Source organism: Thermobia domestica, chromosome 14 (assembly GCF_964235325.1).
Source record: "Thermobia domestica chromosome 14, izTheDome1.hap1.1, whole genome shotgun sequence".
In the NCBI taxonomy this organism is placed as follows: Eukaryota; Metazoa; Arthropoda; class Insecta; order Zygentoma; family Lepismatidae; genus Thermobia; species Thermobia domestica.
Genome location: NC_137467.1, coordinates 130285805 through 130308917, shown reverse-complemented (window position 1 = coordinate 130308917; position 23113 = coordinate 130285805). Strand labels below are relative to the sequence as shown.

The 23113-nt window shown below is 35.2% G+C and overlaps 1 protein-coding gene across 2 annotated transcripts in view; it reads left to right on the top strand.

Moving 5' to 3' along the window:
* LOC145670318 (uncharacterized) overlaps positions 1 to 22898 on the top strand; it is a 127198-nt gene extending 104300 nt beyond the window's left edge. Inside the window, exons 4-5 of one of the 2 annotated variants that reach the window (XM_081738818.1) lie at positions 2053 to 3080; positions 15982 to 22898. In XM_081738818.1, the coding sequence (XP_081594944.1) occupies positions 2053 to 3080; positions 15982 to 16423 (1470 nt within the window). In that variant the 3' untranslated portion in view covers positions 16424 to 22898. Of the gene's footprint in view, positions 1 to 2052; positions 3081 to 8503; positions 8689 to 15981 lie in introns of those variants that run through there. The other variant, XM_081738819.1, reaches the window with a different exon arrangement.
* Positions 22899 to 23113: the final 215 nt, after the last annotated feature.

Here is a 23113-nt window from a genome sequence, read left to right as displayed (position 1 = left end):
TACAGACACAAGTGAAAGACATCTTAATAAAAATCGACAAGAGGTACCATAAGGGGATATTTTTCGATTATTTTTTCAATATCTTGTACCGCTTGAAGATTATAGCCTACTTCCGGTTGGAGTTCCTAATTCATGTATAATCAGTGGTTTCTTTCTTCTTGCATGCTATATGTAATAAGCAAGTATATTACTTACACAATTAATTATAATGTCAGTGATATATGCTGTTCATTGGGCAAAACACTCCAAAAATTAGGATTCATCTTAGACTGGAGAGATGGTTATCTTTTTTTTCCAATTATTTGGACATGAAACAAACGCCTGATATACATGTAATCACTACATACACCTATGTGGTGCTGGAATGCATAATGCGTAGGATATGATGCTGTACTTTTTAAATTTCAACACTTCCAGTATACGTAATAAAGAAATAATGGCCATGTTTTTTTAAATATTCAATTAGAACTGGACAATCTGTGCAAAATTTGCAATCAATAAGTGAAAACGTCATATTTCTAGTTTCAGAGATCTCATTGTCGAAAGGATTGGCCACAAACATATAAACGCCCACAAACATATTTTTAAAAGAACTCCAAAGATAGCAGCACAATTCATTTGCATTGATTTTGGAGAAGGCTTATTAAACTACAAAGGCTCTGAACAATAATTTTAGAAAATAAACTTTATGAAAAAGATCTATTTAAATAATTCATTTAAAGTATACATACTTTAATATATTTGTCTTTGTTAAACATGGAATCACAAATAACCATAAATCAAGGGGCTGAAATAAAAAAAAATGAAGGTTGGAGCTCAGGCTTTTTATTGCTATTGTGGCATTTTAACAGATAGATAGCGAGGGAATTCAGTACATTGTTTTTAAAATGTAAACATGCGTAGGCCTATAAAAATATTGAAACAAAAGTTTGAAGAATACATTTTTTGTTCGTAATCCCAATTAGTAGCAATTAGTAACTTGCCTATACGCTAACACCATCTATACGGCAATTGTGTAAACTATTTGAAGCCTGTGCCTCGCTATCCAAGTAGACTTCATTCATCTTGGTGAACTGTTGTACTGGTGTTTTTAATATCTTTATTTTCTGGATCACTATCTAATATGCCTTTTTGCCGCACGGGGAGAATAAGTTTATGCGAAGTATTCCAAACTGTTTCTTCTTTAGGATACGTATGAGAAATGAATTTGGATGTATACGGCATCTGGATTGCCACTATTCATCCCAGCGACTCCCAAAACTATAGATTGGGCAACATTGATCGTTTTATATTATTTTTACATGTCATACCCCTTTCTATCCACTCACCGCATGCTGATGCGGAATGAATTTGGACTCCTAAACGTGATCCTTCTAGTGTCTTTAGTAGATTTTTTCACACATACACAAAAAATACTTGCCAATATTTGAATTTATTAATAATACATGTCTTCAGAATATTTTAACCTATCTACATTTTTTGTTATAAATATGATAAGTTATATATTTTTGTGTGGTGGATGTAAAATTTTAAGAAGGTTGACTATTTTTTAAAATGAAACTTTAATCATATTGTTCTGAAAAGTAAAGAAATTTATTGTTTTGATTTTAATCTTATTTTCCTTTGAAAATAAAGCTTTTTTTCTTTGAAGAGTTCTGAAAGAAGTTTAGTCAAAGAAATTTCAATATTTTCATTTTCTGACTACAAGGGCCTTAACCTGTTTAGTTGACAATTATCTTATATTTCCTTATATGTTGTATTATTATTGGGGACATTGTGCAAAGTTGTATTCAGGTTGCAATTTAGTATTGAGGTAAACACTATTGAAGAGTATCTGAAAAAGTTTTATTTTTCTTTGAAATTTTGTTTTGCTCACGTTGGTAAAATAGAATTCCCATTCTGGAATGCAGCAAATAAAAGCCCATTGTTAAGCACTTCCGCGAGCACCACCCTGTAGAAAATTAAAGGCGGAAGGAAATGGAAGCTTGAAAGTTCATTCGGTCAAAACTGTAATTTATTTAAATCATTTTTTCTCTCTCTTTTTCTTTGCAGAGTTCTGCAAAAGGTAGTAGAAAAACTTCTGACTCTCCACAAGCGACACCAGCAGCACCTAGTGTTACATTCCAGGATGATGTGGATCGTCGCAGCAGCGGTGGCGCACCCAAGCGGCCAATGAAGGGAACTAGAAGACGACAGAAACTTGGTAGACGTACTTCTTCAACAGCTACGCAACACAGTACAGAGAGTGAACATTCAGATAGTCCACTTGTGAAACCTAAAGAGGAAGAGGCAAGTACAAAAGACAAAGAAACCAAAGAAGAAGAAGAGAAAGAAGACCACGATGATGTAGACACAAAGAAGAAACAAGAAACAGCAGATTCAGTGACTGGTGATAAAAGTAAGCAAAAGCCCATGAAAACAAGGCCGACAAGTGGTTTTACGGATGACGGTACAAATGCTGATGACGTTTCTGATTTAGAAATGGGTGACGAGGATGAAGACACAGGTTTAGGAGGTTCTACAGTGGTGTTGCAAAAGCCGTCTAGTCCCAATTCATTCTTATCCATGCCTTCTGTAAAATCCTTCCCGAGAGGCGCTAATATCCCAGAGACGCTAGCCCGAATGCTGGAAAAGAACACCAATCGTGAACAAGTTAGTGTAAAACACTTAGACGTTTACCCAGACGATTCGGCGTTCGATCCCCATCAACGGTTCACGCGACACGGTAGTATAGAAGAAGATCCCGGTGTACTGGGGCCAAAAGTGTACGAGCTATACAAGAAACGTCTGGAAGCCGCGAAAAGACATGAAACGAGAGACGTTGAAATTGAGGCAAAACTAGCACCGCGTAGTGAAGAGAAAAAAATTCAGGCAAATCACCCATTTGTTGATACCGAGGCTGATGATACCACGTCGTCACAACAGGAGAACGTCTCAAACGTCAGGCGGATGCGACGCCGTTTCAACGAGCTTCTGGATGACGCGTTCACACTTTTTGGCAGCAAGAGCGAAGAAGATGAAGAGGAAAGTAGTTCTCCAGCCTTACTGCGAGATGGACGTATCAAATCTGCCATAGACAGGTAAGAATTACATTTTGTATAATATATGTTCTATTACGAAAATATGTAATAGAATATTAACTGTGGGTAGAGATACAAGAGATCGAAAAAATACTTTTTTGGAACGAGCTTTTCTTTTTGCCTCGGAAATTTTAGACTTTTTTAACATTTCAATTTTAATAAAGCAATAACACATTTCATCTTTCTTTTACCGTTATAACTAGAGACAGAATATTTAGGCATTAAAAACCTGGAAAATAGGCACTTAAAATTTAAAAAATACGCACTAAAATAACTCGACAGAATGAAGATAAAATCTCAATACAATTAAAAAATAAATTCAAGTCCTGGATAATATTCAAAGAATATAGAAATATACCTTTGTTAATGTCTTCTCTTACTGTGTATAGAAAAACAAGCTTGACATGTATTCTATGTATATTTGGTAAATACATTCTATACAGCATTTATCACTTCACATAACAGTCCAAATTTTATACATTTTATCAGTACACACAGCAGTCCAAAGTTTTATGGCATCTTATTACTACAAACAGCACTTATATTTCTCGAAAGAGGGAGAATCCTTTCTTGAAACACCCAACTACCTATATTTTTTCCAGTAAAGTCTTTTTTTAAATTATTTTTTTTTTAAGAAAATGCGTAGTATAGGCAAGATTAGACACTAAAGCAATTATTTAGGCAGGAAGGGGCAAAATAGACAAAATAAAATTAGCTTAAATTGAAACAATAACATATCTTTAATATTAAAGAATAGGCATTTTGCCTAAAATCCGGTCTGTAGTTATAACAAATACAAAAAAAATAATAATTTCTGTGTTCTAAAGAGAAAGAAAAATATAAAAATTCAGGAATCAAAGAAAATCAGTTATCAGTGACGGATCTCGCCTGGGGCCGGGGACCCTAGGCACCTCCAGTTTTTTGAGAGAGAAAAATAATTAAAGCTATTATTTATATATTTTTGAAAGTGTATAGTAAGCATTGCCTTTTATTCTTTATTGGACACTTTTAGAATAACTTTAAGAGTGGTAAGTTGTATATTTATATTCAACATTCATTTTCTCCGACAATTTCTAACTTCAATGTTAATTACATTTTTGTCATGTAAAGCACAGTGTGTTGTGACTAATCTGTTTATCTACCGTATCTGTAGTCTATATGCGTATATTTTTTTAATTGCTAATTCTTACTTCATGTCTAACTGTAACTGGTAAAAGAATTACTCATTTTTCTATTTCTAGTTACTGTTAACGACATTCGTAAACGGATTTCAAATTAAAATCATTTTCGTAAACTCGTTCATCAGAGTCTGTGTTCTTGCTTCCCCCCCCCCTTCCCAGGTTTCGCCGCTGTTAGTAATTCGATTCCATAGAAAAAGATAGTTCGGTGGATGCAGTGGATTTTCTAGTCCCAACTAATTGTTTGTAAAGAAATATTAGAGTATTATTTTTGGATCAAAAGATCCAATATCTTTCAATCAAAAATTTTTCCTTGTAGGCCTTATATCTGGAGAACTACATATAGTGTAGCCAAACCCAAACTATTACTTAACTCAGTATGATGTCCTTATTCTGTAAAAAAGTACGAAAACTTGATTTAGGGGCCGTTCAAAAATTTTGTGGCCCCTGATCCAAAAACTAATTATTAGCTAAGATCTCATTCTTTTGATCCAATTTTTGGATCATTCCTAAAATTCTTGTTTAACGACAAAAATGTTTTAATAAAACGTTTAAATATGTTAGCAATAAAATATCCAGAAAATATGATAATTTGGCCGTATGGATCAAAATTTTCATTTATAATTTATTATAACTAAAACTTCAGTTATGTTTATTATAGTTATATTAGGTCCACGTAGTTCATTGAGGCAATTGCAGGACGAGGGTGTTAAAAACGCTATCTACAAGCTTCCCATTTCATATATATTGTCACGGTATATCAATAAACAAGAAAGACATTCTGTGCATAACGAACTTTTAATGCCTTGTTAAGCTAATGTTGTACCAAAATTGGCAGTTCAGGGTTTTAAATGTAAATTGAACTTATACCGTATTAGGTTCTAATAAACTATCAAAAGCTTAGAATAAATTGTTTCCCGAATGAAGAAACAAGATTTTATATCAAAGCGAAAAGTTTTTATAGGCCTATCTGCTTCTTCGATTATAGTACTTTTTTCTTGCCTGCGAGTTTGAATTTAGGCAACTCGTAAAGCAAAGAATTGACAAGTGAGAAGTGTTGAATTTCAATCTCAAATTACAAACTGACTGACCATTTGGATTTGATAGTATTTTCTGAATACTAGACTGCTATAAAGTAAAAGAAAGTTCATATTGTGTTTTATAAACCAGTTGTTTTGAAAATTACCAGAAAAATGCCTCGATTTCGTCTCTGTATCTTGTGTAAAGTTAACAACCACGTACGGCTCTAAATGTACAATCTTAATTAAATAATATTTAAAGTTTAACACGTTGACTACCGTGTGTATGGAATTGTATATATACGGCCCTCCCTTGCAGCGCCGCGTGTATGATTTTCCATACACAAACAATATATTGCACTTTTGTGGCGTTCGTTCTAGAAGTGTGTATACAGTTACACACATATGGCGTAGAAGTCAAAATTTAATGTCCACGCCGCATATATGCAAAACCATACACAAAGAAAATTATACATTTATGGGGCAATACAAAGGCGAAAACAAAGTACTACTGGCGGACTATTGTCCGTGGTGTACAGGTGATAACGGTCAACAGATATGGTGGTAGTCAAGGTGTTAAAGTCTCAGGGTTAATAAGTTTATATATTGTACCTCATTAACCATAGCGTGTACTATCATGTTGTTTATCTCATGTATGAAAGGCTAGACGCAGTGTGTTTTAATATTGCGGTTATGCTATGAGGTATTTATGATTAATATATCACAGGACGTATGCGAGAGGCATTGTAATCATAGTGCACTATCTACTATGTAGTGAACTGTAACCAACATTTCTTTGGGGGAGGGGGAGGAAATTTACACATTGATAATTTTTACACCAATATTTGTAAACATTTTGTTTATGGTGAAATTAAAAGAACTTGAATTTTGGAGAATGATTTTAAAGCATGTAAGTTATGTTTATTTGTGTTTGTAGAATTGTTCTAAGTAGGAGAGGCCGGAGGTGATTGGCGAACTTTTCATTCTTTATTTTTTATGAGTAGATAGTGCACAGTATTGCAATGTAATGGACTGTATGAATAGAACAAGGTTTCCTCTGATAAATCCAATTTTTGTTTGTGTTTTGTTGCGTACGGTTTTCGAGAAATAAATATTTCTTTCTTTTAAAATGAAGTATGCCAACCAACCCCTAGTAAGGGACTGGTTGGCTAGTATTATGGGACTAGTTGGCAGACTTTTTAAATATAGCATATATTGGCTTCTATGTATTTCTCGAAAACTGTAAGCAACAAAACACAAACAAAAATTGGATTTATTAGTAATAAACGTGATTTTTCTAAATTCTATATATATTGCAATGAAGTAAGTTATTTGTTTGAAATTTGAAATGTTTTTATTCACAACATTAAAAAAATCAGCATTATGAAATATGAAAACTTCTTTCTTTCATTGTAGCTAGCTTGGTTGTCATCACATCGAAAGCTTCAAGACTGTCAGTTTTAATAGGATTTGATGTAGGCTATTTTTCATATTATTTCTAAATGTAATTAAAATATGAATCAAGAAACGCAGTTTATTTCCTGCTGTTCACAAAGTAGCTAAGAGAAACTAAGATAGTTTTTAACTGAATTATCTAGAAACGCAGTTTATTTCCTACTTTTCACAAGAAAAGAAAAGCAATAGGTAGGCCTATATTTTTTTGTAACAAAAGAGCACATACAAATTATGCTTGACACTGACTATTCAGAAAATTCAGTCACAGTTATGGCATGTGTAAAATGGCGAATCATCCGTACACTCTACAAGTGCCCATGCTACACACTGGATCCAATTCTCGCTTCGACGGCTGTTGGTGTATGCATCCAACCACACAATGTATGACGAATGGATCGTCCCTTTTTCTTAACCTCTTTAATGACTTGAATCATAACGGCGGAGTCTGACGTCATGTTCCATCCTTTCTTCTATAGAAATTGAATACACTTAATTTTAAAAAAAATCCGGTATGGTAAATCCGGATGCTTCCATGTAAATAACACTTACCACTCTTTATTTCCGGAAGTTGCCTAATGGTCCGAATTCAACCGAAAACAATAGGTCTTGTGTCGGCACTAACACAAACATATGTATTTCAACTAAATTTACGCGAGTTATCGTTAGCAAAATATCTATGGACAGACACACACACACAGGGAGACGTCAAGCTGGATATGGTTTTCATTTACGTTTCAGACGTAGTAGAGCCCAAATCCTGTCTTATCTCGATTTCGAAATTTTGACAGTAATCCAATAAGTGCATGTTATTCTATAACATTGAAGTAAAAGATTGATAGAACTGTAAACAACACAACAATAAAACAAACGACGTAACAATAAATGTAAAAGAACATAAAATTCCACATGGGATTGGTTGGCGCACATGCCAACCAGCCCCAAATGCTATACGCCAACTAACCGAAACACATGTTGTGCAACAAAGTCGTAGTTACTCCTCAATTGTTTGGTATTTACGTTTTATTGTTTGAATATCCATAAAACCAAAGTTCAGATCTAACTAATACTATATTACTTACCTATGTACTCCAAGAAGTGATGATTCTGAGATGTTGTAACGGAGAACTGAAAAAAAATTACTTAAGACTGGTAAAAACACTCTTTACCTAATAGACGCCATTATCCTTAAGTTACGAATTCCGTATGAAGGTGGCAGCATCATCCATAGGTCGCTCTTTTATGATAGCAGCAACAGTGCATTATGTTAATTAATGGAGGAGTTATATACAGTTTGATCCCTGCCCCTGCTGCCAACCAGCCCCGGTCTCCTCTACCGTATCATGACTAAGCATTGACAAATATGAAGCAAGTACACTCATGTCCAAAATTATTGTCGCATGTCTATAAATATGTTGTTGTAGGAATATAATTTGATAACGAATTCGCTCGGTATTTCTTATAGTGTTCGTATGTGTATAATCGGCAAAGACATGTATGTGGCAAATTTCATGTCAAAAGAGCAGTAAATAAGAACAATAAAACCAAAATAAAACTTCCCTATTATGTGTATTTCCTTATTATACACATAGTATCAGTTAAAAGTACTCTGCAAAATCATGAACAAATTATATTCTTACAAGAAGACAGTTATAGATATGCGACAATCATTTTGGATATGAGTGTACATACCTTAGACTTACTGATGTTCGTATAGTAGAAGTTTTGTAGACGATACTCTTTAGTAGATTGTAACTATCATTTTATTATTTAGGTCGAATCCAAAGTTGGATACGGAGTTTTCGTCTTACTGTAGTCAACGTCGCAATGCCACGATTTAGGGAATCCATGTCGTTTTGCTTTTTGACTAATGCTGAGGTTATGTACTTGTGCTGAAATAGTAGGTACGTGTACCTACAGGAATATATTTCTATTGCCATGTTTGTCATTGCATGAACTTAAACAATGATGTTGTGTAAGATAGTTGACTTCTTCAATATAGTTTTAATAAAGAATTTTTCAGTTAATCATAAAATGAGTTTTGAAATATCCAAAGTTTCGTTTTACCATATACAGATGGTGATCAGAAAAATGGAAACACCTGTAGTTGGCAACACGTCAGATGTATGGGTTGGCAGTGGTGTCGTGGCGCCCGCAGCGCCGGACCGCTGGTGGTGGTGTGTTAGGTGGGTCTCCGTACTACGTCAGGCGCAGTGGAACAGCAGTGTCCAGTGGCTGCAGCAGACGGAGGTAGTGTAAAATGGGAGACCTCTCAGAGTTTCAAAGAGTTCAAATTGTTGGTGCGCGGTTATGTGGAGTGAGTGTGACGGCAGTGGCTACTGTGTTAGGTGTGTCGCGTGGGACAGTGTCGAAGGTGATGACGGCCTACACAATACACGGGAAAACCACATCGGGGAAGCGGAACAGTGGGCGGAAGAAAATTATGAGTGACAGATCACGCCGGGTATTAAAGCGCATTGTCGCGCAGAACCGTCGTGCCATTGCGGTGCAAGTGACGGAGGAATTCAATCAGCCCCTCCCCCCCTGTTTCGACAATCACAGTCCGCCGCGAATTACATGACATGAACTTACGGGGTCGTGTTGCACGGGCTAAACCGCTCAGCAGGGACCATAACGCTTTCGCACGCCGCAAATGGTGCCGTGACCATGCAACTTGGACCGTTGAGGACTGGAAACGTGTGATATGGTCGGATGAATCATCCTTCGCCCTATTCCCAACCACGGGCTGTGTTTATGTGTAGAGAACGCCCAAAGAAGCTTATGATCTGCAGTGTCTCCGCCCAATTGTGAAACATGGCGGCGGCTCGGTGATGCTGTGGGCCGCCATATTATGGTTTTCATTGGGTGCTGTGGTCACACTTAGCGAACGAATCACTGCCAACGATTATGTCGCAATTTTAGGAGACCACTTGCATCCTATGGTCCGGATGTTGTTCCCAGACAATGATGCCATCTTCCAGGATGATAATGCACCCATTCACACAGCTGGCGTTGTTGCAGCGTGGTTTGAGGAACATCGAGATGAAGTTCAACATCTCCCCTGGCCCGCCCAATCCCCAGATCTCAACATAATTGAACATCTGTGGTCCGTCTTGGAAACACGACTCCGGCGACGATTTCCACCTCCATCGTCACTCACAGAACTGGCCGATGCCCTGCGCGAGGAATGGTGTAAAATTCCACTTGCTACCATTCACGACCTCTATGCCTCCATCCAACGTCGCATCAAGACTGTTCTGAAGGCGAAAGGTGGCCCGACACCATATTAATCTGGTAAGTTGCAATTTCGTTCAGGTGTTTCCATTTTTCTGATCACCATATATATATATATATATATATATATATATATATATATATATATATATATATATATATATATATATATATATATATATATATATATATATTTGCAAATTATATTGAAGAGTAATTAACTAAAAGTACAATCACGGACAAAAATTTAATAAATGAGTTTACCGTAGTTTGTGACAATATTTGGTTGACTTTAATAAGTGGCGTGTTTTTTCATATACAGTTTTTCGTTGATTACTATAGAGCCAAAACAGTGATAGATAGCAAAAAGTGATTTCCTACAATCGATTAACCGTCCCAGAAACACATTTCGTCTTATCTTTCCTTTCTATAAAACCGATTTCACTACAACTTATGGTTTAAATATTGATCTACATGGAGCAAAAACGAGCAGAGATAGCGGGAATTTTTCTAGGAATAGGTATACTCATGTCCAAAATTATTGTCGCATGTCTATAAATATGTTGTTGTAGGAATATAATTTGATAACGAATTCGCCCGGTATTTCTTATCATGTTAGTGTGTGTATAATCGGCAAAGACATGTATGTGGAAAATTTCATGTCAAAAGAGCAGTAAATAAGAACAATAAAACGAAAATAAAACTTTCTTGACCATTTAGCAACATTTTCTTTTACTCATTATAATTTTCGTATTTATAATTCTTTTCCTATGAAATTTACCACAAATATACATTTCCCGATTATACACATAGTATCAGTATTAAAAGTACCCCAGCAAAATCATTATCAAATTATATTCTTACAAGAAGACAGCTATAGATATGCGACAATCATTTTGGACATGAGTGTACATCTTTTCTCTTAACCTTCTTTTCAAACTGGGAGTGACACAAATCAACCAGTTCCGGTTTTTATCGTTTATCACTATAGATTAAAAACAGTAATAGATAGCGAGAATCGGTTTTCTGCAATTTGTTTCAAGAATATGTTTCATCTCCACTTCTTTTTATCTCTCTGCTTACACTGGAAGCAATAGAAGTGTATTAACACTTCCGGTTTCAATGTTGATTGAGAAAATACCGTCACATTAGTAACTATTAAATATTAAAGAATCGGTTGCCATGGCAGTACCGTATTAACCCACAAAATCCCAAACATTGTTCAAGTAAGAATTTTTGAACAAAACTTTCATGACTCACGAAATGAGGGTCTTAGATAACAGAAATGTAAAAAAAAAAAAAAAAAAAAAAAAAAAGAATTGGAAACCCAAAGTGACACCTGTGACTCAGCGAGGAACAGACGTAGTTTACAACTTTAATTTAGTACATGAACAATTACTATTTTACCAGAGTAATTATTGACCTTTTAGATACAGGAAAAATAAATGATTAGGGAGTTAAATACTTAGTTATCATAGGAATAAATAAAATATATCCGGAAGCTGAAAGGCGCTCGAGAACTTCATGAGCAACATGCAGCTACTAACAGGAAAAGTTGAATAAAATTGCTTAAACCTGAAGAAAAGGAACGAAACAAAGCTTGCAACAAAGGTTTATGTGTGGCTTATAAAGTACAATGGGTATTTGTGTAAAACGTTTGAAACTAACTTTATAAGGTCAACAGGAAATCAATGTTACACCTGTGATACACTAGGGATTTGTGGGTTAAAGTTGACGGGGCATGGAGGGTGTGGCGAAATGGATTGTTCAGATCAGATTAGGAACACCACGCACCAGAAGTGAACGTGGTACTACTCAGGTACCGTGACCTCCAACATAAAACGAGAAATGATTTTTTGATAAGGATTTAGCATTCCAAGAATATATATAATTCCCACTCCTTACGCCCCTATTCAAATAAGAAATGACATTTAAGAACTTCTGTTTCATTATAATATTCCTATAGAATAGAAAACTTCAACATACAGCGAGAAATGACTTTGTGATCGATTCCACTAGGGATGGGCAAGACTTTCTTTTTTATAAAAACCGGAAACCGGTTTCTAGAAAAACCGAAAACCGAAATTTCGGTTTTTCGCCGAAACCGGTTTCGGTTTTCTTCAAACTAGTTTCAGCGGAAACTTTTCGGAAACATAAAACTATTTCTGTGGAAACTTAATCGGTTTCCGAAGAACAACGAAACACTATTCTAGGCAGAAATAGAACAAATTTGGGGAAACAACCGGAACCGGTAACCGAAACCGGATCCGGTGAAAAACCGAACCGGTTTTGGAGAAAACCGAACCGGTTTTGGAGAAAACCGATAACCGGTTTCGGTTTGGATGGAAAAGTTTTCGTTGTGTCCTCAAAAGATAACTTTGAAGCTAACTTGTGTTCTATGGGTATGATCCTAAGGTTGGTGGATCTTTGTTTTCTCCTGTTACGTTTCTGAGGTATTTTTTTTTACGATCTTTAATTTGCTAAAACTCTATTCCTTGCCTTATAGTGAAAATAAATATTTGCCCAGTGTTTCATCCCCCAATCCGGCATCTGGGACACAAGCTCTGTTTGCCCTCCCTTTAATTACGTCACTGTAAGCTTTCATATAATTTGGTTTAGATTATCAATATTGGCTCCGTTTAATTAATCCCCCTTGGAGAGTGTTTAACATTGGCACTCTTCTCAACTTTCCTTGTTCAAAGTTACTAACATTTTTGACAACAATTTTGGAGCAATTGCCTGTTTTGAGTAGAGTATTCAGTGGCGTAGAATGCATACAATTCTGCGTATTTTTACGAGAAATGTACTCCGCTTGGGCCAGGTTTGGCTTATTAGTGGATCTCTCACCTCTGGTACAAGATTCCCATGTTTCTGTTCCAGAGCATAAGTATTTCTGGCGGACAACATTGTGTGTCTGTGGGTTTTCTTGAGATTTTCTCGCTTCCTTCTCATGTTCTAATTCCACAATTATTACATATTCGTTCATTTGAATTGATCATCCGTGTCCTTTAGTCTATAGAGCAGCGTTTCCCAACCGGTGTGCCGCGGCACACTGGTGTGCCGTGAATGGGCAACTGGTGTGCCGCGAGGAAATGGAAAGAAAATTGTTAATTCTATAGGTATCAAATTGCAAAACATGGGGGAAAATGTATAATTGTATTTCACATTACAATGAACCTGTATTATGAATCTACAATTTTAAGTTTCATACCTTGTTACTTTTCTGTACATTTTTAATGCTGAAAAAAGTATTTGTTATCATTGTTATGGCCATTATTGCTTCTTTATTGTTGCAGATATTTCGTAACTTGAAATTTTAAAATATCATTTAATCCTTTCGATATAGCAAACATACCAAACATGCATACAAATTACCTACATTTGTTTTAAAAGTACAAGAAATTTGTTTTTTCGTTCGTTATTTAGTGATATCTTCCTTCTTAGTGAAAGGTTGGATACAGTTTTCGAAAAAGAAAGTGTATTTTTAAAAACCTGAGTACAATGTTTCATTGCAATTGTTTTCTATTTTAACCCGATATGGACGACGAAAACAAATTTGTAACGTTTCAACGCATTGTTGTATTTCAAGCCCGAGCATTTTTTTGATTCGAAACAACGAACGTTTCATATCCGTTACGTTTCGAGGATTATATTTGACAAGTAGCGAAGCCTGGCGTCTTCAGTGTGGATCACAGCTTGATACCGAAAACAATTTTTTTCTTCAACAGGAAAATAATTCCGTCCATAAAGGGTTAAAATTAGAACGAGAAATAAGATAATGATTTACCACGGGGAAAACCAGTGATCGAGATCAATAATCACTTTAAAAAAAACGGAAAACGGTATTTTATACTTACAAATAATAATATTTATGAGTGTGCCGCGAGAATTCAAGTTACACCCGTAGTGTGCCGCAACTTGAAAAAGGTCGGGAAACGCTGCTATAGAGCATAATCATGTGACGTAAAAATACAAGTTTCATTTATTTTATTTCAGTAAAGTACAAAATAAAATTTTATCTACTTTTTATGTGAAAAGTCTTGACGAATATGCTATCAGATATTTTGTATATGCAATGAAACTGTTTGAGTTACTAAATTTTTTAAAGATAAATCTGGTGTAGATACGTCTCTTCATTTTTCTTCTCAAAGCTTAATTGCAATTCTCAATATAACATAGCACTGAAATGTTAAAAAAAAAAAAAAGTTTCAAGCTATAAAACAGTTTTGAACTCCTCTCACTTTCCGTGACTTGCCGTACTATTCTCAATTCCAGTTAATCTAACTACTGAATGTAGGAGCTAATTTAATGCACGATTGCTTCCATTGCACTAAGGTCATATTTAATTGATTTCCGCAGAGAACCAATCAAAAGTGAGACTCGAGTGTAAATTGCTACTTCATTCTTCTCTCTATTTCTTTCTTTCTTTCTTTCTTTCTTTCCTTTATGCCTCTATATCCTAGCATATGGATGGACGAACTTCTTTTTAGGAGAAGGCCTAAACAAGAATTTAAGAGAGCTTTAGGCGAGCCAATTTACTTTATTAAAAGAACAATGGTATATTTTACAAAATTCTTGTGATAGTAAGTTCGATTGATGATTCGGTGGGGACATTTGATCCAAAAAATGTAAAAGCTTTTTCAGCCCATTCATCTTAAGTGAGGTATTCCTGGGTTTCCCTAATTTACATCAGGCAGGATGTTACCTACCGTATAGGTCCGATGCCGGTTCCTTCCTTCCCTTTCCTTGGATAGTGTGATCGCCGAGGGATATCATCCCTCATATGTGACGAGTTAACATGGTCATAGATACCAAAAGCCCAGAAATCTAATTCCTAATCCTAATGCTAATCGATTGGTGATTGAAGTTTCACATAGTTTGGTTCGAACTGTAGAGAGATGCGTGTGAAGGTATATCTTTTCTTCAGACGTTGATTCGATTCAGAAAATCGCTTGTGGCTAACTCTTTAACATTTTTGTTCTACGCCGATCAACGTTCAAACTGGAAATGGTTTATTTCTAATACTCCAGGTATGAATACAGGGTTAACGGCTGAGATGGAACCTATCGTTAGGGCGCTGAATCAAATCCAAAAACCGCTTATCGACATCTCTTACCGTTTGTGCTCTGATACCTGTTCAGAGACAGATGGACATAACCATTTTGTAAGACTTTCGATATTTATGCATAGTTTGGAAATCTAAAATGAACATGAAGTCTTTAATTTAACCTCAAATTTTCGCAGCATGTCTCCGAGCAGAGCGGCTCAGAGTTGGCAAATTGCTATTTCTAACACTTTCAACATTTTCCGAAGCGCACACCCATATGTGAGTCATCTAATGATTTGGTTTCCATTAATGATCTCCCTGAACATATATTATTAACCCGATATAAGATTGTGTTACGAGATGGAACAGAGTCATTTTGGTGAACTTTTAACATGAGACGAAACTCATACTGGACCGTTGTCTCTCATCTACCACTTTCCACAAAAAATTGGTACGAAAAGTGAAAACGGTGTTTTAACATCCACGGCTGCATGATATCGCTTGAAAATAAAATGCTAAGAACGATGAAATGGAAAGCCCCCATGCTTATTTATTTCCATCTCTTACAGACTGGGTACTAGTCATTTAAAAAATGTCCTATTTCCCTGCCTTATCCTGTATTTATCTGTGGATTTATTTCGCATAGTCATGTGTAAAAACGTTGAAGATTCATCTTTCTTAATCTGTACACTGTTACCGCAAATAGAATTGTAGAAAACATAACATATACATATATATTTTTCTTTATTTCGAGCGTTTTCTTACAAGAGTAGGCATCAAATTATCATATGTGTGATTTAGAGTAAACCAAAGCTGCTATTCAAGTTTTTGAACATAAATGTAATTATCATATTTAACAAGTCGTAGTAAGTTGATTACCATTATAGCGATATGTAATATGAATATTTTAATCGCATAGATTTATATCTTAAATACATCGTATTTAACTAATATATTACCTTATCTTACAGGCCAATCGAACCTCTGTTGAAGGCTGGAAGCTCTCAATTCCGTCCAAGTACTTCGTATTCACGCACTTCAGTGGCGCCGCGTTCTCGTCCTAGAGTAGCTTCGGCAGGTCCTCGTGGAGCATGGGAACCTGGTACCGAGACTCAGAAAGAGCATCGGAAATCTCGACCTCTGAGCGCTGGGCCATTTCACCGATCTCGATTCCATTTATATAGGGACACGAATGCGTTAACTGTACCTGAGACTTCATCTCCAACATCATTCACAGATGACAGCACCTACCGATCTTCTACAACATATCCATCTATAGACCATAGAGTGATACTAGCGGACAGTACGTTAACTCCAATGGATCCTGCAGTACCTTTGATTGAAGCTATCAAGGATGAGTTGAAGAAATTTCAAGGATCGACAGATCTGCCTGGAAGCACGTCCAAACATTAAATGAACGAGTCGGCCATTGTAAAAAAAAAAAAAAAAAAAAAAAAAAAAAGTCGCTTACGATTTTGTGTAAATTTTACAGAAATAGGTAAAAATACTTTGTAGGAAGAGAAAAAATTTGTGAAGATTTTGATGCTGTGTAAAACTTAGTAGCTATACGTTTCTATGTGCAATAGACGGACTGACTTTCCTAAAGATCGTATATGGCAAAAAGTAATATAAATTTTACGATCCTTTCTCCTGATACAGGTTGAATTGTTCTTTCACATTGTTTACACTAACAGCATAGACAGGGGGCGCAACAATGGGCAACGGTATGCTAGCCAAGTACCAACGTTGGCCCTGCGTTGTAACTGATTCGCCACTTTGCCGAGCATTTACCAACTAACTCAACTGCGAATGTAATTCCCGCGAGAGAAGTACAATAGGAATTTCCACTACTTTATTTATTTTAATTTAAAAGAGATGAATACGGAATAAATAAATACATATTTCTTCCTTTTCTACTGTAGATGCAATATTAACAAAGTAAATGCACTTTGAATTGTCTTTAGCTCTGTCCGCTGAAAACGACATTGCGCCATGTTTCTGCGGAAATAACGTAAGTGGTTCCCAAGAGTATATTGGGAGTCTAAGGTGGTATCTGGATATAGAGCAAATAGAGGAAGTTTGATTTAATTTCATTAAAATTTGAGAACATATTGTAAGGCCACACGCATAATAATTTGCTATTTACCATCCACATTAAAGCAAAGTCACTCTTGCTATAAAAAGTGTAATTATATTAAACTCATGACTGAATTGGGTTAAGTTTGCATAGATTGCACTATGTTCTAATTTTACAATTTCAGAGATTGGCTTAAATTATGTTCCTATATACTATTTATTAAATCTCCCGGATGCAGTATTTAATTATTCCAGGTATAAACAGTAAAGATATTGAATCAAATTTGTTACGAATGGTTTGTTACCAAATTAACTTCGCACTACCACAACTAACTCATTTTGGCTTCCATTTTAAGCTCTTATTATAGGGAATATAATTTAAATCGTAATGAGATTACACAATTATGAATAATACAGTAATTGTTTGTATAAGTTTGTACTATTTATAAAAGGTACAGAACAAATATATTATTTCACTTTCACACCACGCATATGTTTTAAACTTGAATATGTAAATTTTATATCGTAAATTCTCTTGAAATCAATTTCATTCTCGAATTAAATAGAAATTGACTTGTGGTTAAATACCTATTATTACATTGGAGATTCGAAAATACAAAATGAAAGCTTTCAGTCTTACGTTTCACGATTGTACAGTGCAAGCTAAAAGAGACTGTAATGATAAAAATGAATGACATAGTGGGATGAATCGAGAGAAACTCGAGAAAATAAATGCACAAGGTCTTTGTCTACCAAAGGCTCATTTGGCATGAACTTGGATCGAACCAGGGAGCTCATGCACTAGAAGTGAATGCTGTACCATTTTTCTTCTTTTGCCACTGTTCAGGACTACTAGACATGAACTCAGAAACATCGAGGACAGTTAAAATTTCAAATGCTATCCCACCGGGAATCGAACCCGGAATCACGCACACCGAAGGCACACGCCTAACCACTAGACGAGCTGGGAGAACCGTATCGAGAACCGCAGTCTTCTACAGAGATTCAAAATAAATAAGTTCGATAATAGCATACATTTAAGGTAGTCTCTGAACAAATTCTGCGCATAGGTAGCTAGAATGAAAGTGAAAAATTGTGTGCTTTCTCGTTGGGAATCGAACCCGGGGCCACGTGCATCAAAGGGACACGTTCTAACCACTACACCAGCAGATGGGTTTACCTCATCGTATTTCAGTTTAGTTAAGTTTACTTCATTACCTCTTATTATGGGAGGTTCTTGGTGTGAATAAGGAACTCAATACACGTACATTAGTACTCTTCGTATAAGCTGCGCAGTAACCGGTATCGCAATATATTTGTTTTCAGAAACCCTAATTATATAGGTATCCATTGTCTGTAGTATCGTATAAAGATATAATTATGCAGTTTCTCTCACTATGATGGGCAAATGCAGACGTCGACTGCAGGGATATCTATGACATGGAGCAATAAAATTGCATTTTTCTTTCGAGAGAATTCGGAAGGTTCCTCGATAGGCTAGCTCCAATTATTGAAAAGTGTTTGAAAACCTATTTTAAGGGACATTTTTATGTCAATGTTATACGTTTATTTTTGAATTAAAATATTAAATCCGTATTTTAGTGGAAATCCTCATTGCGATTGGGAATACTAGGTCGAAATTATAGGATAAACGACGACAAACTTTTGGTTAGCCAACACGCACTTTAAAAACGTTGGGCTTTAATTTCAACTTTACTTTTGCAAAGAGCTACTCCCAATCAAGCCGACCATTAGAGTACGCAGGGCCTACCGTAAGTCTACGTAGGGTCTGCTATTAGCATAAGTAGGGCCTAAAATTAGCCTACATAAAGCGACCATTAGCCTACGTAAGACCTAGCATTAGCCTATATACGGCCTACCGAGATTGCCACTGTTAGGGAAAATGATATGTCGTACAAATGATTAAGTAATCGAACAAATTATGTTGCTCGTTTAAGGAATTTCTATATACAATGGGGCCTCGATAACTCGAAGGAAATAGATAAAAATTCGAGTTTTTCGAGTAATCAACGTTCGAGTTATCAAGGTGACCAAACAAAAATTCGAGATACCGAGGTTCCGCGTTCCTCATGAAAAATGACTATACAATGTATAACCTCTATAATTCGAAGTTGTGAAAGTTTCTTAAATTAAGATGGCTAGTAAAAATAAAATACTAGACATAAGTAAAACACAATTACAATACACATTCGCAACAATGACAGAACTAAACGGCGTGACAAACATCTTGGCATTTGAAGGCGGCGCTCCAAGTTCTCTTTAAATGCTGCTAGCATATGAGAGGCCAGCGGTATTGTCACGTTTCTTTTGTACACATCCACGTCTATCCCCTGCCACCTGATCTCGCTGTAGTTTGTATATTTAGCCATAGCCACACCCTTTTACCACTTGGCAACGTCGTGCCAGAGTTTACGTTTTATTCGTTTAACTGAAATGCCAAGATGTTTGTCACATGCTTTAGCAATAATGAAAATTACATAAAAGCATAGTTATGGAGGTCACGTCAAAAGAAATTTGACTTATACAGGTAAATTCGTGTCGTAGAAGTTCGCAGATACGGAAGTTCGAGCTATCGAGGATTTAAATATGATTATGAAACCCTTAAAATTTGATTTATTGAAGTTATAATTTTTGAACGTGCAACTTACAGAGATGATTTTATCATTGAGTGTTATGGAGAATTCAAGAGAATGTGAAAAAATCGAGTTATCGATGTCCAACTGTATACTGACTCTGTTAGTGTGTAAAGTGGTTTACTATTTGAATTCAAATTTTCTTATAATATTCTAAAAATATCTATTGTTGTTATTTGATAATATTTCGGTGCTTTTTTATATTTATAATATGAAATGTTTGCTATCTTCGAGAGAACTTTCTACTGTATGATTTTCCCCAGTGTTATGTGCCATTGGGGAACATAATGAGAGAGAATATACATATATATTTAAAATAACTCATTAATGTTTGTAATATTTTTAAAAGTTAAATTCCAAATGTGAAAAATTGAAAAAGCTATAACTGTTAAGGCTATTTACGTGCTATTTACGTAAAAGTGATAAAATACTTATTACATTATATATCGAATACGCACAATTATATGTTCCAACTGCATTGGCAAGTTTGTTTGATTATTATTAATATTATTGGAAAAATTATTTCACATACATTAAATCCTAATAGTATTACATACAAATTGCCAAAGAACATTTGAGTTCAACGGAAGTTACTTTTAATTTTATTTTAGGATATAGATATCTAGGTATGTGTATATAGGTATAAAACGGTATGTGTATATAGTTTATACAGCAAAGCAGTGAGAATGTCGCCATTGACTTCAGTAGGAAAAGAAAATATTTCAGTCAGGTATTGCAATTTGTAAGAATTACGTGGTGGTATTTTGGCAAGGTCGGAAATAACCCTTAAATTACGAATTGCTATAATTTAATTTTTAGTTCATTGTTGAGCAATGCGTCCACCAAAACATAAACACACCGGACAAAATATTATGTAATGTCAACTTTGCTATCAGAAAAATAAACACACTGCTGAACAGGACTGCACTTACTTAATAAAATCGCATTTACACGTGACGTTTCGATCTTCTAGCCAAGATCCTCATCAGTCGTACACTCGTCTGGGTCTGATCAGAGTGTACACAGTGTACATCTGATGAGGATCTTAGCTAGAAGATCAAAACGTCACGTGTAAATGTGTTTTTATTAAATAAGTGCAGTCTTGTTCAGCAGTGTGTTTATTTTTCTGATTTTATTTGCAAGACGTATGACTATGATTGTGTGTCAACTTTACTATACATATAAAAATACTTATGCATGCATCTCCTAAAAGGTAAAAAGAGTAACAAATAGCATGCAATAATTTACATTGCATTATATACAAGTATTTAGCTATTTCAGACCAGTTACTGAAGATGATCGCATTCCGTAATGTTTTGCCCGGTGTGCTTAGAACATAACAGCTGAAAAACATCTGCTGAATAATGAAGGATCTTTGAAACATTGGTTATTTTACATACAGAGTATTTACTGGTAGATCAGAATGGAAGAGGACACAGAAAAATGAACTTAGAAGGGTTATTCGACAAGAGTGTTTCCTTTCACCAACTTTATTCAAACACATTTAAAAGAACAAATAGAAGAGGGTTTGACTAAGAAAGGGGACATTTCAGTAGGAAATATTTTGTAAAAATTAAGTGTACGTATTTTCTTCGCAGATGATACCGCTCATATTGCGGAATATACAGGGTGTTTCAAAACAACACCCATTACAATGCTTGGGAGGTGATTCCTGACACCAAGATAAGACAAAAAGTATAGACCAACCTGGTGCACAAATGCTTCCTTTCGGAGTTATAGGCTACCGAAAACATGAAAAATGAACTTTAAAGGTTCGTAGCTTCAAAACTATGGGATCTACCGTAGTCGAGCCAAGACTTCACTTAGAAACTAATATGTACGGTATCCAAAAATGCATGTTTCAGAATCCTAAGGTACTTATGCAATATTTTTTGTGGAGGCAGTTTTGCTGCGACCATATAATTGAAGTACTCACCAACTACCTCTATAGAAATTGTTGCGGAAGAACCGCAAGATTCTGAAACATGGATATTTGGATAGGGTACATAGTAGTTCCTAAGTGAAGTCTTGACCCGACTACGATAGGTCCCATAGTATTGGAGCTATGGACCTTTAAATTTCACTTTTTTATGTTTTCAACAGCCTATAACTCCGAAAGGAAGCAATTGTGTACCCAGGTTGGTCTATACTTTTTGTCTTATCTTGGTGTCGGGAATCACCTCCCAAACGTTTTCGGTGTTTTTTGAAACACCCTGTAAAACGAAAATTAACATGAAGTTGGAGAAGTTAAGGAAAAGCTGTGAAGAATATGGTATTAAAATAAATAGTAGAAGTAGCAAAGCAATAGTTATTGGAATAAAAGAACTGTGACAACCATAAAATTTGAAGAGGAGGTATTGTTTGTTATTTAGTATTATTATTAGTGAAGATCTGGAGTGTGAACAAGAAATGAAAGCAAAGATAGGAATGGTGTAAGATAGGAATGGGTAGGAAGAAAAACAAACTCTTCTAAGTCACTGAATAAGGAAAGTTACCGACAAATATTTTGTGTTGAGTATTGAACTATACTGAATACAAATGTGAGCTTACGAAGAGTAATTACAAACGGTTAGAACTGTTAGAAATGTAGATGTGGAGAAGAATGATTGAAGGGGAAATCAATGTAAAGGTGTTGGAAATAAGAAGTGTAAAGTAATAAGTGTAAATAAGTATAATAATAAGTGTAATAAGTGTAAGTAGTATTGGTCGTAATTAAAATGAGAAGAAGGAATTGGTTAGAATATGTTTGAAAAGAAATTATTTTCTGAAGAGAGTGATAGAAGATATGATGGGAAGTAAAAACAGAGAAGGATAGAAAACTTCAATTGGTGAACGGTGCTAAAACGAATAACTTCTATTCAAAACTGTTACCAGAAGAGCGTAGTGTGTGGAAACCTCTCAAGTCGCAAGTAGCTTGCCAGTGTTGTCAGAATAAGTATAACAGTGTGTAATGAATAAACCTGTTTTCATAAAAGAAATTTAAATAACATTTTTATGAATTGTAATAAAACGTCATGAAAGCATCCGTAACATTTTTCATGTTGTTCTTTCAAATACATTTTTGAACGAATGTTATTACTCTTTTAATATTTAGTATATATTTCATATGGCTGATTAAATATTGACTTGCGGATCGCAATTATATGTTTGCGATCAGTTTAAGACAAGCGACATTAAATATTATTTGCGATGCGACTGACATTGATGTATTTAATTCCACGTAAAATAAAATCGCAAATCAAAAGAAAAAAAATTACATTGCGCTGCGATCGCAAAGTTGTGTGGACACGATATTTAATCGGCCCCATAGTATTATTCCTTCCAATTAAAATAACCATGTGATTCACTTAAAAATAATAATTGGAATATTTTC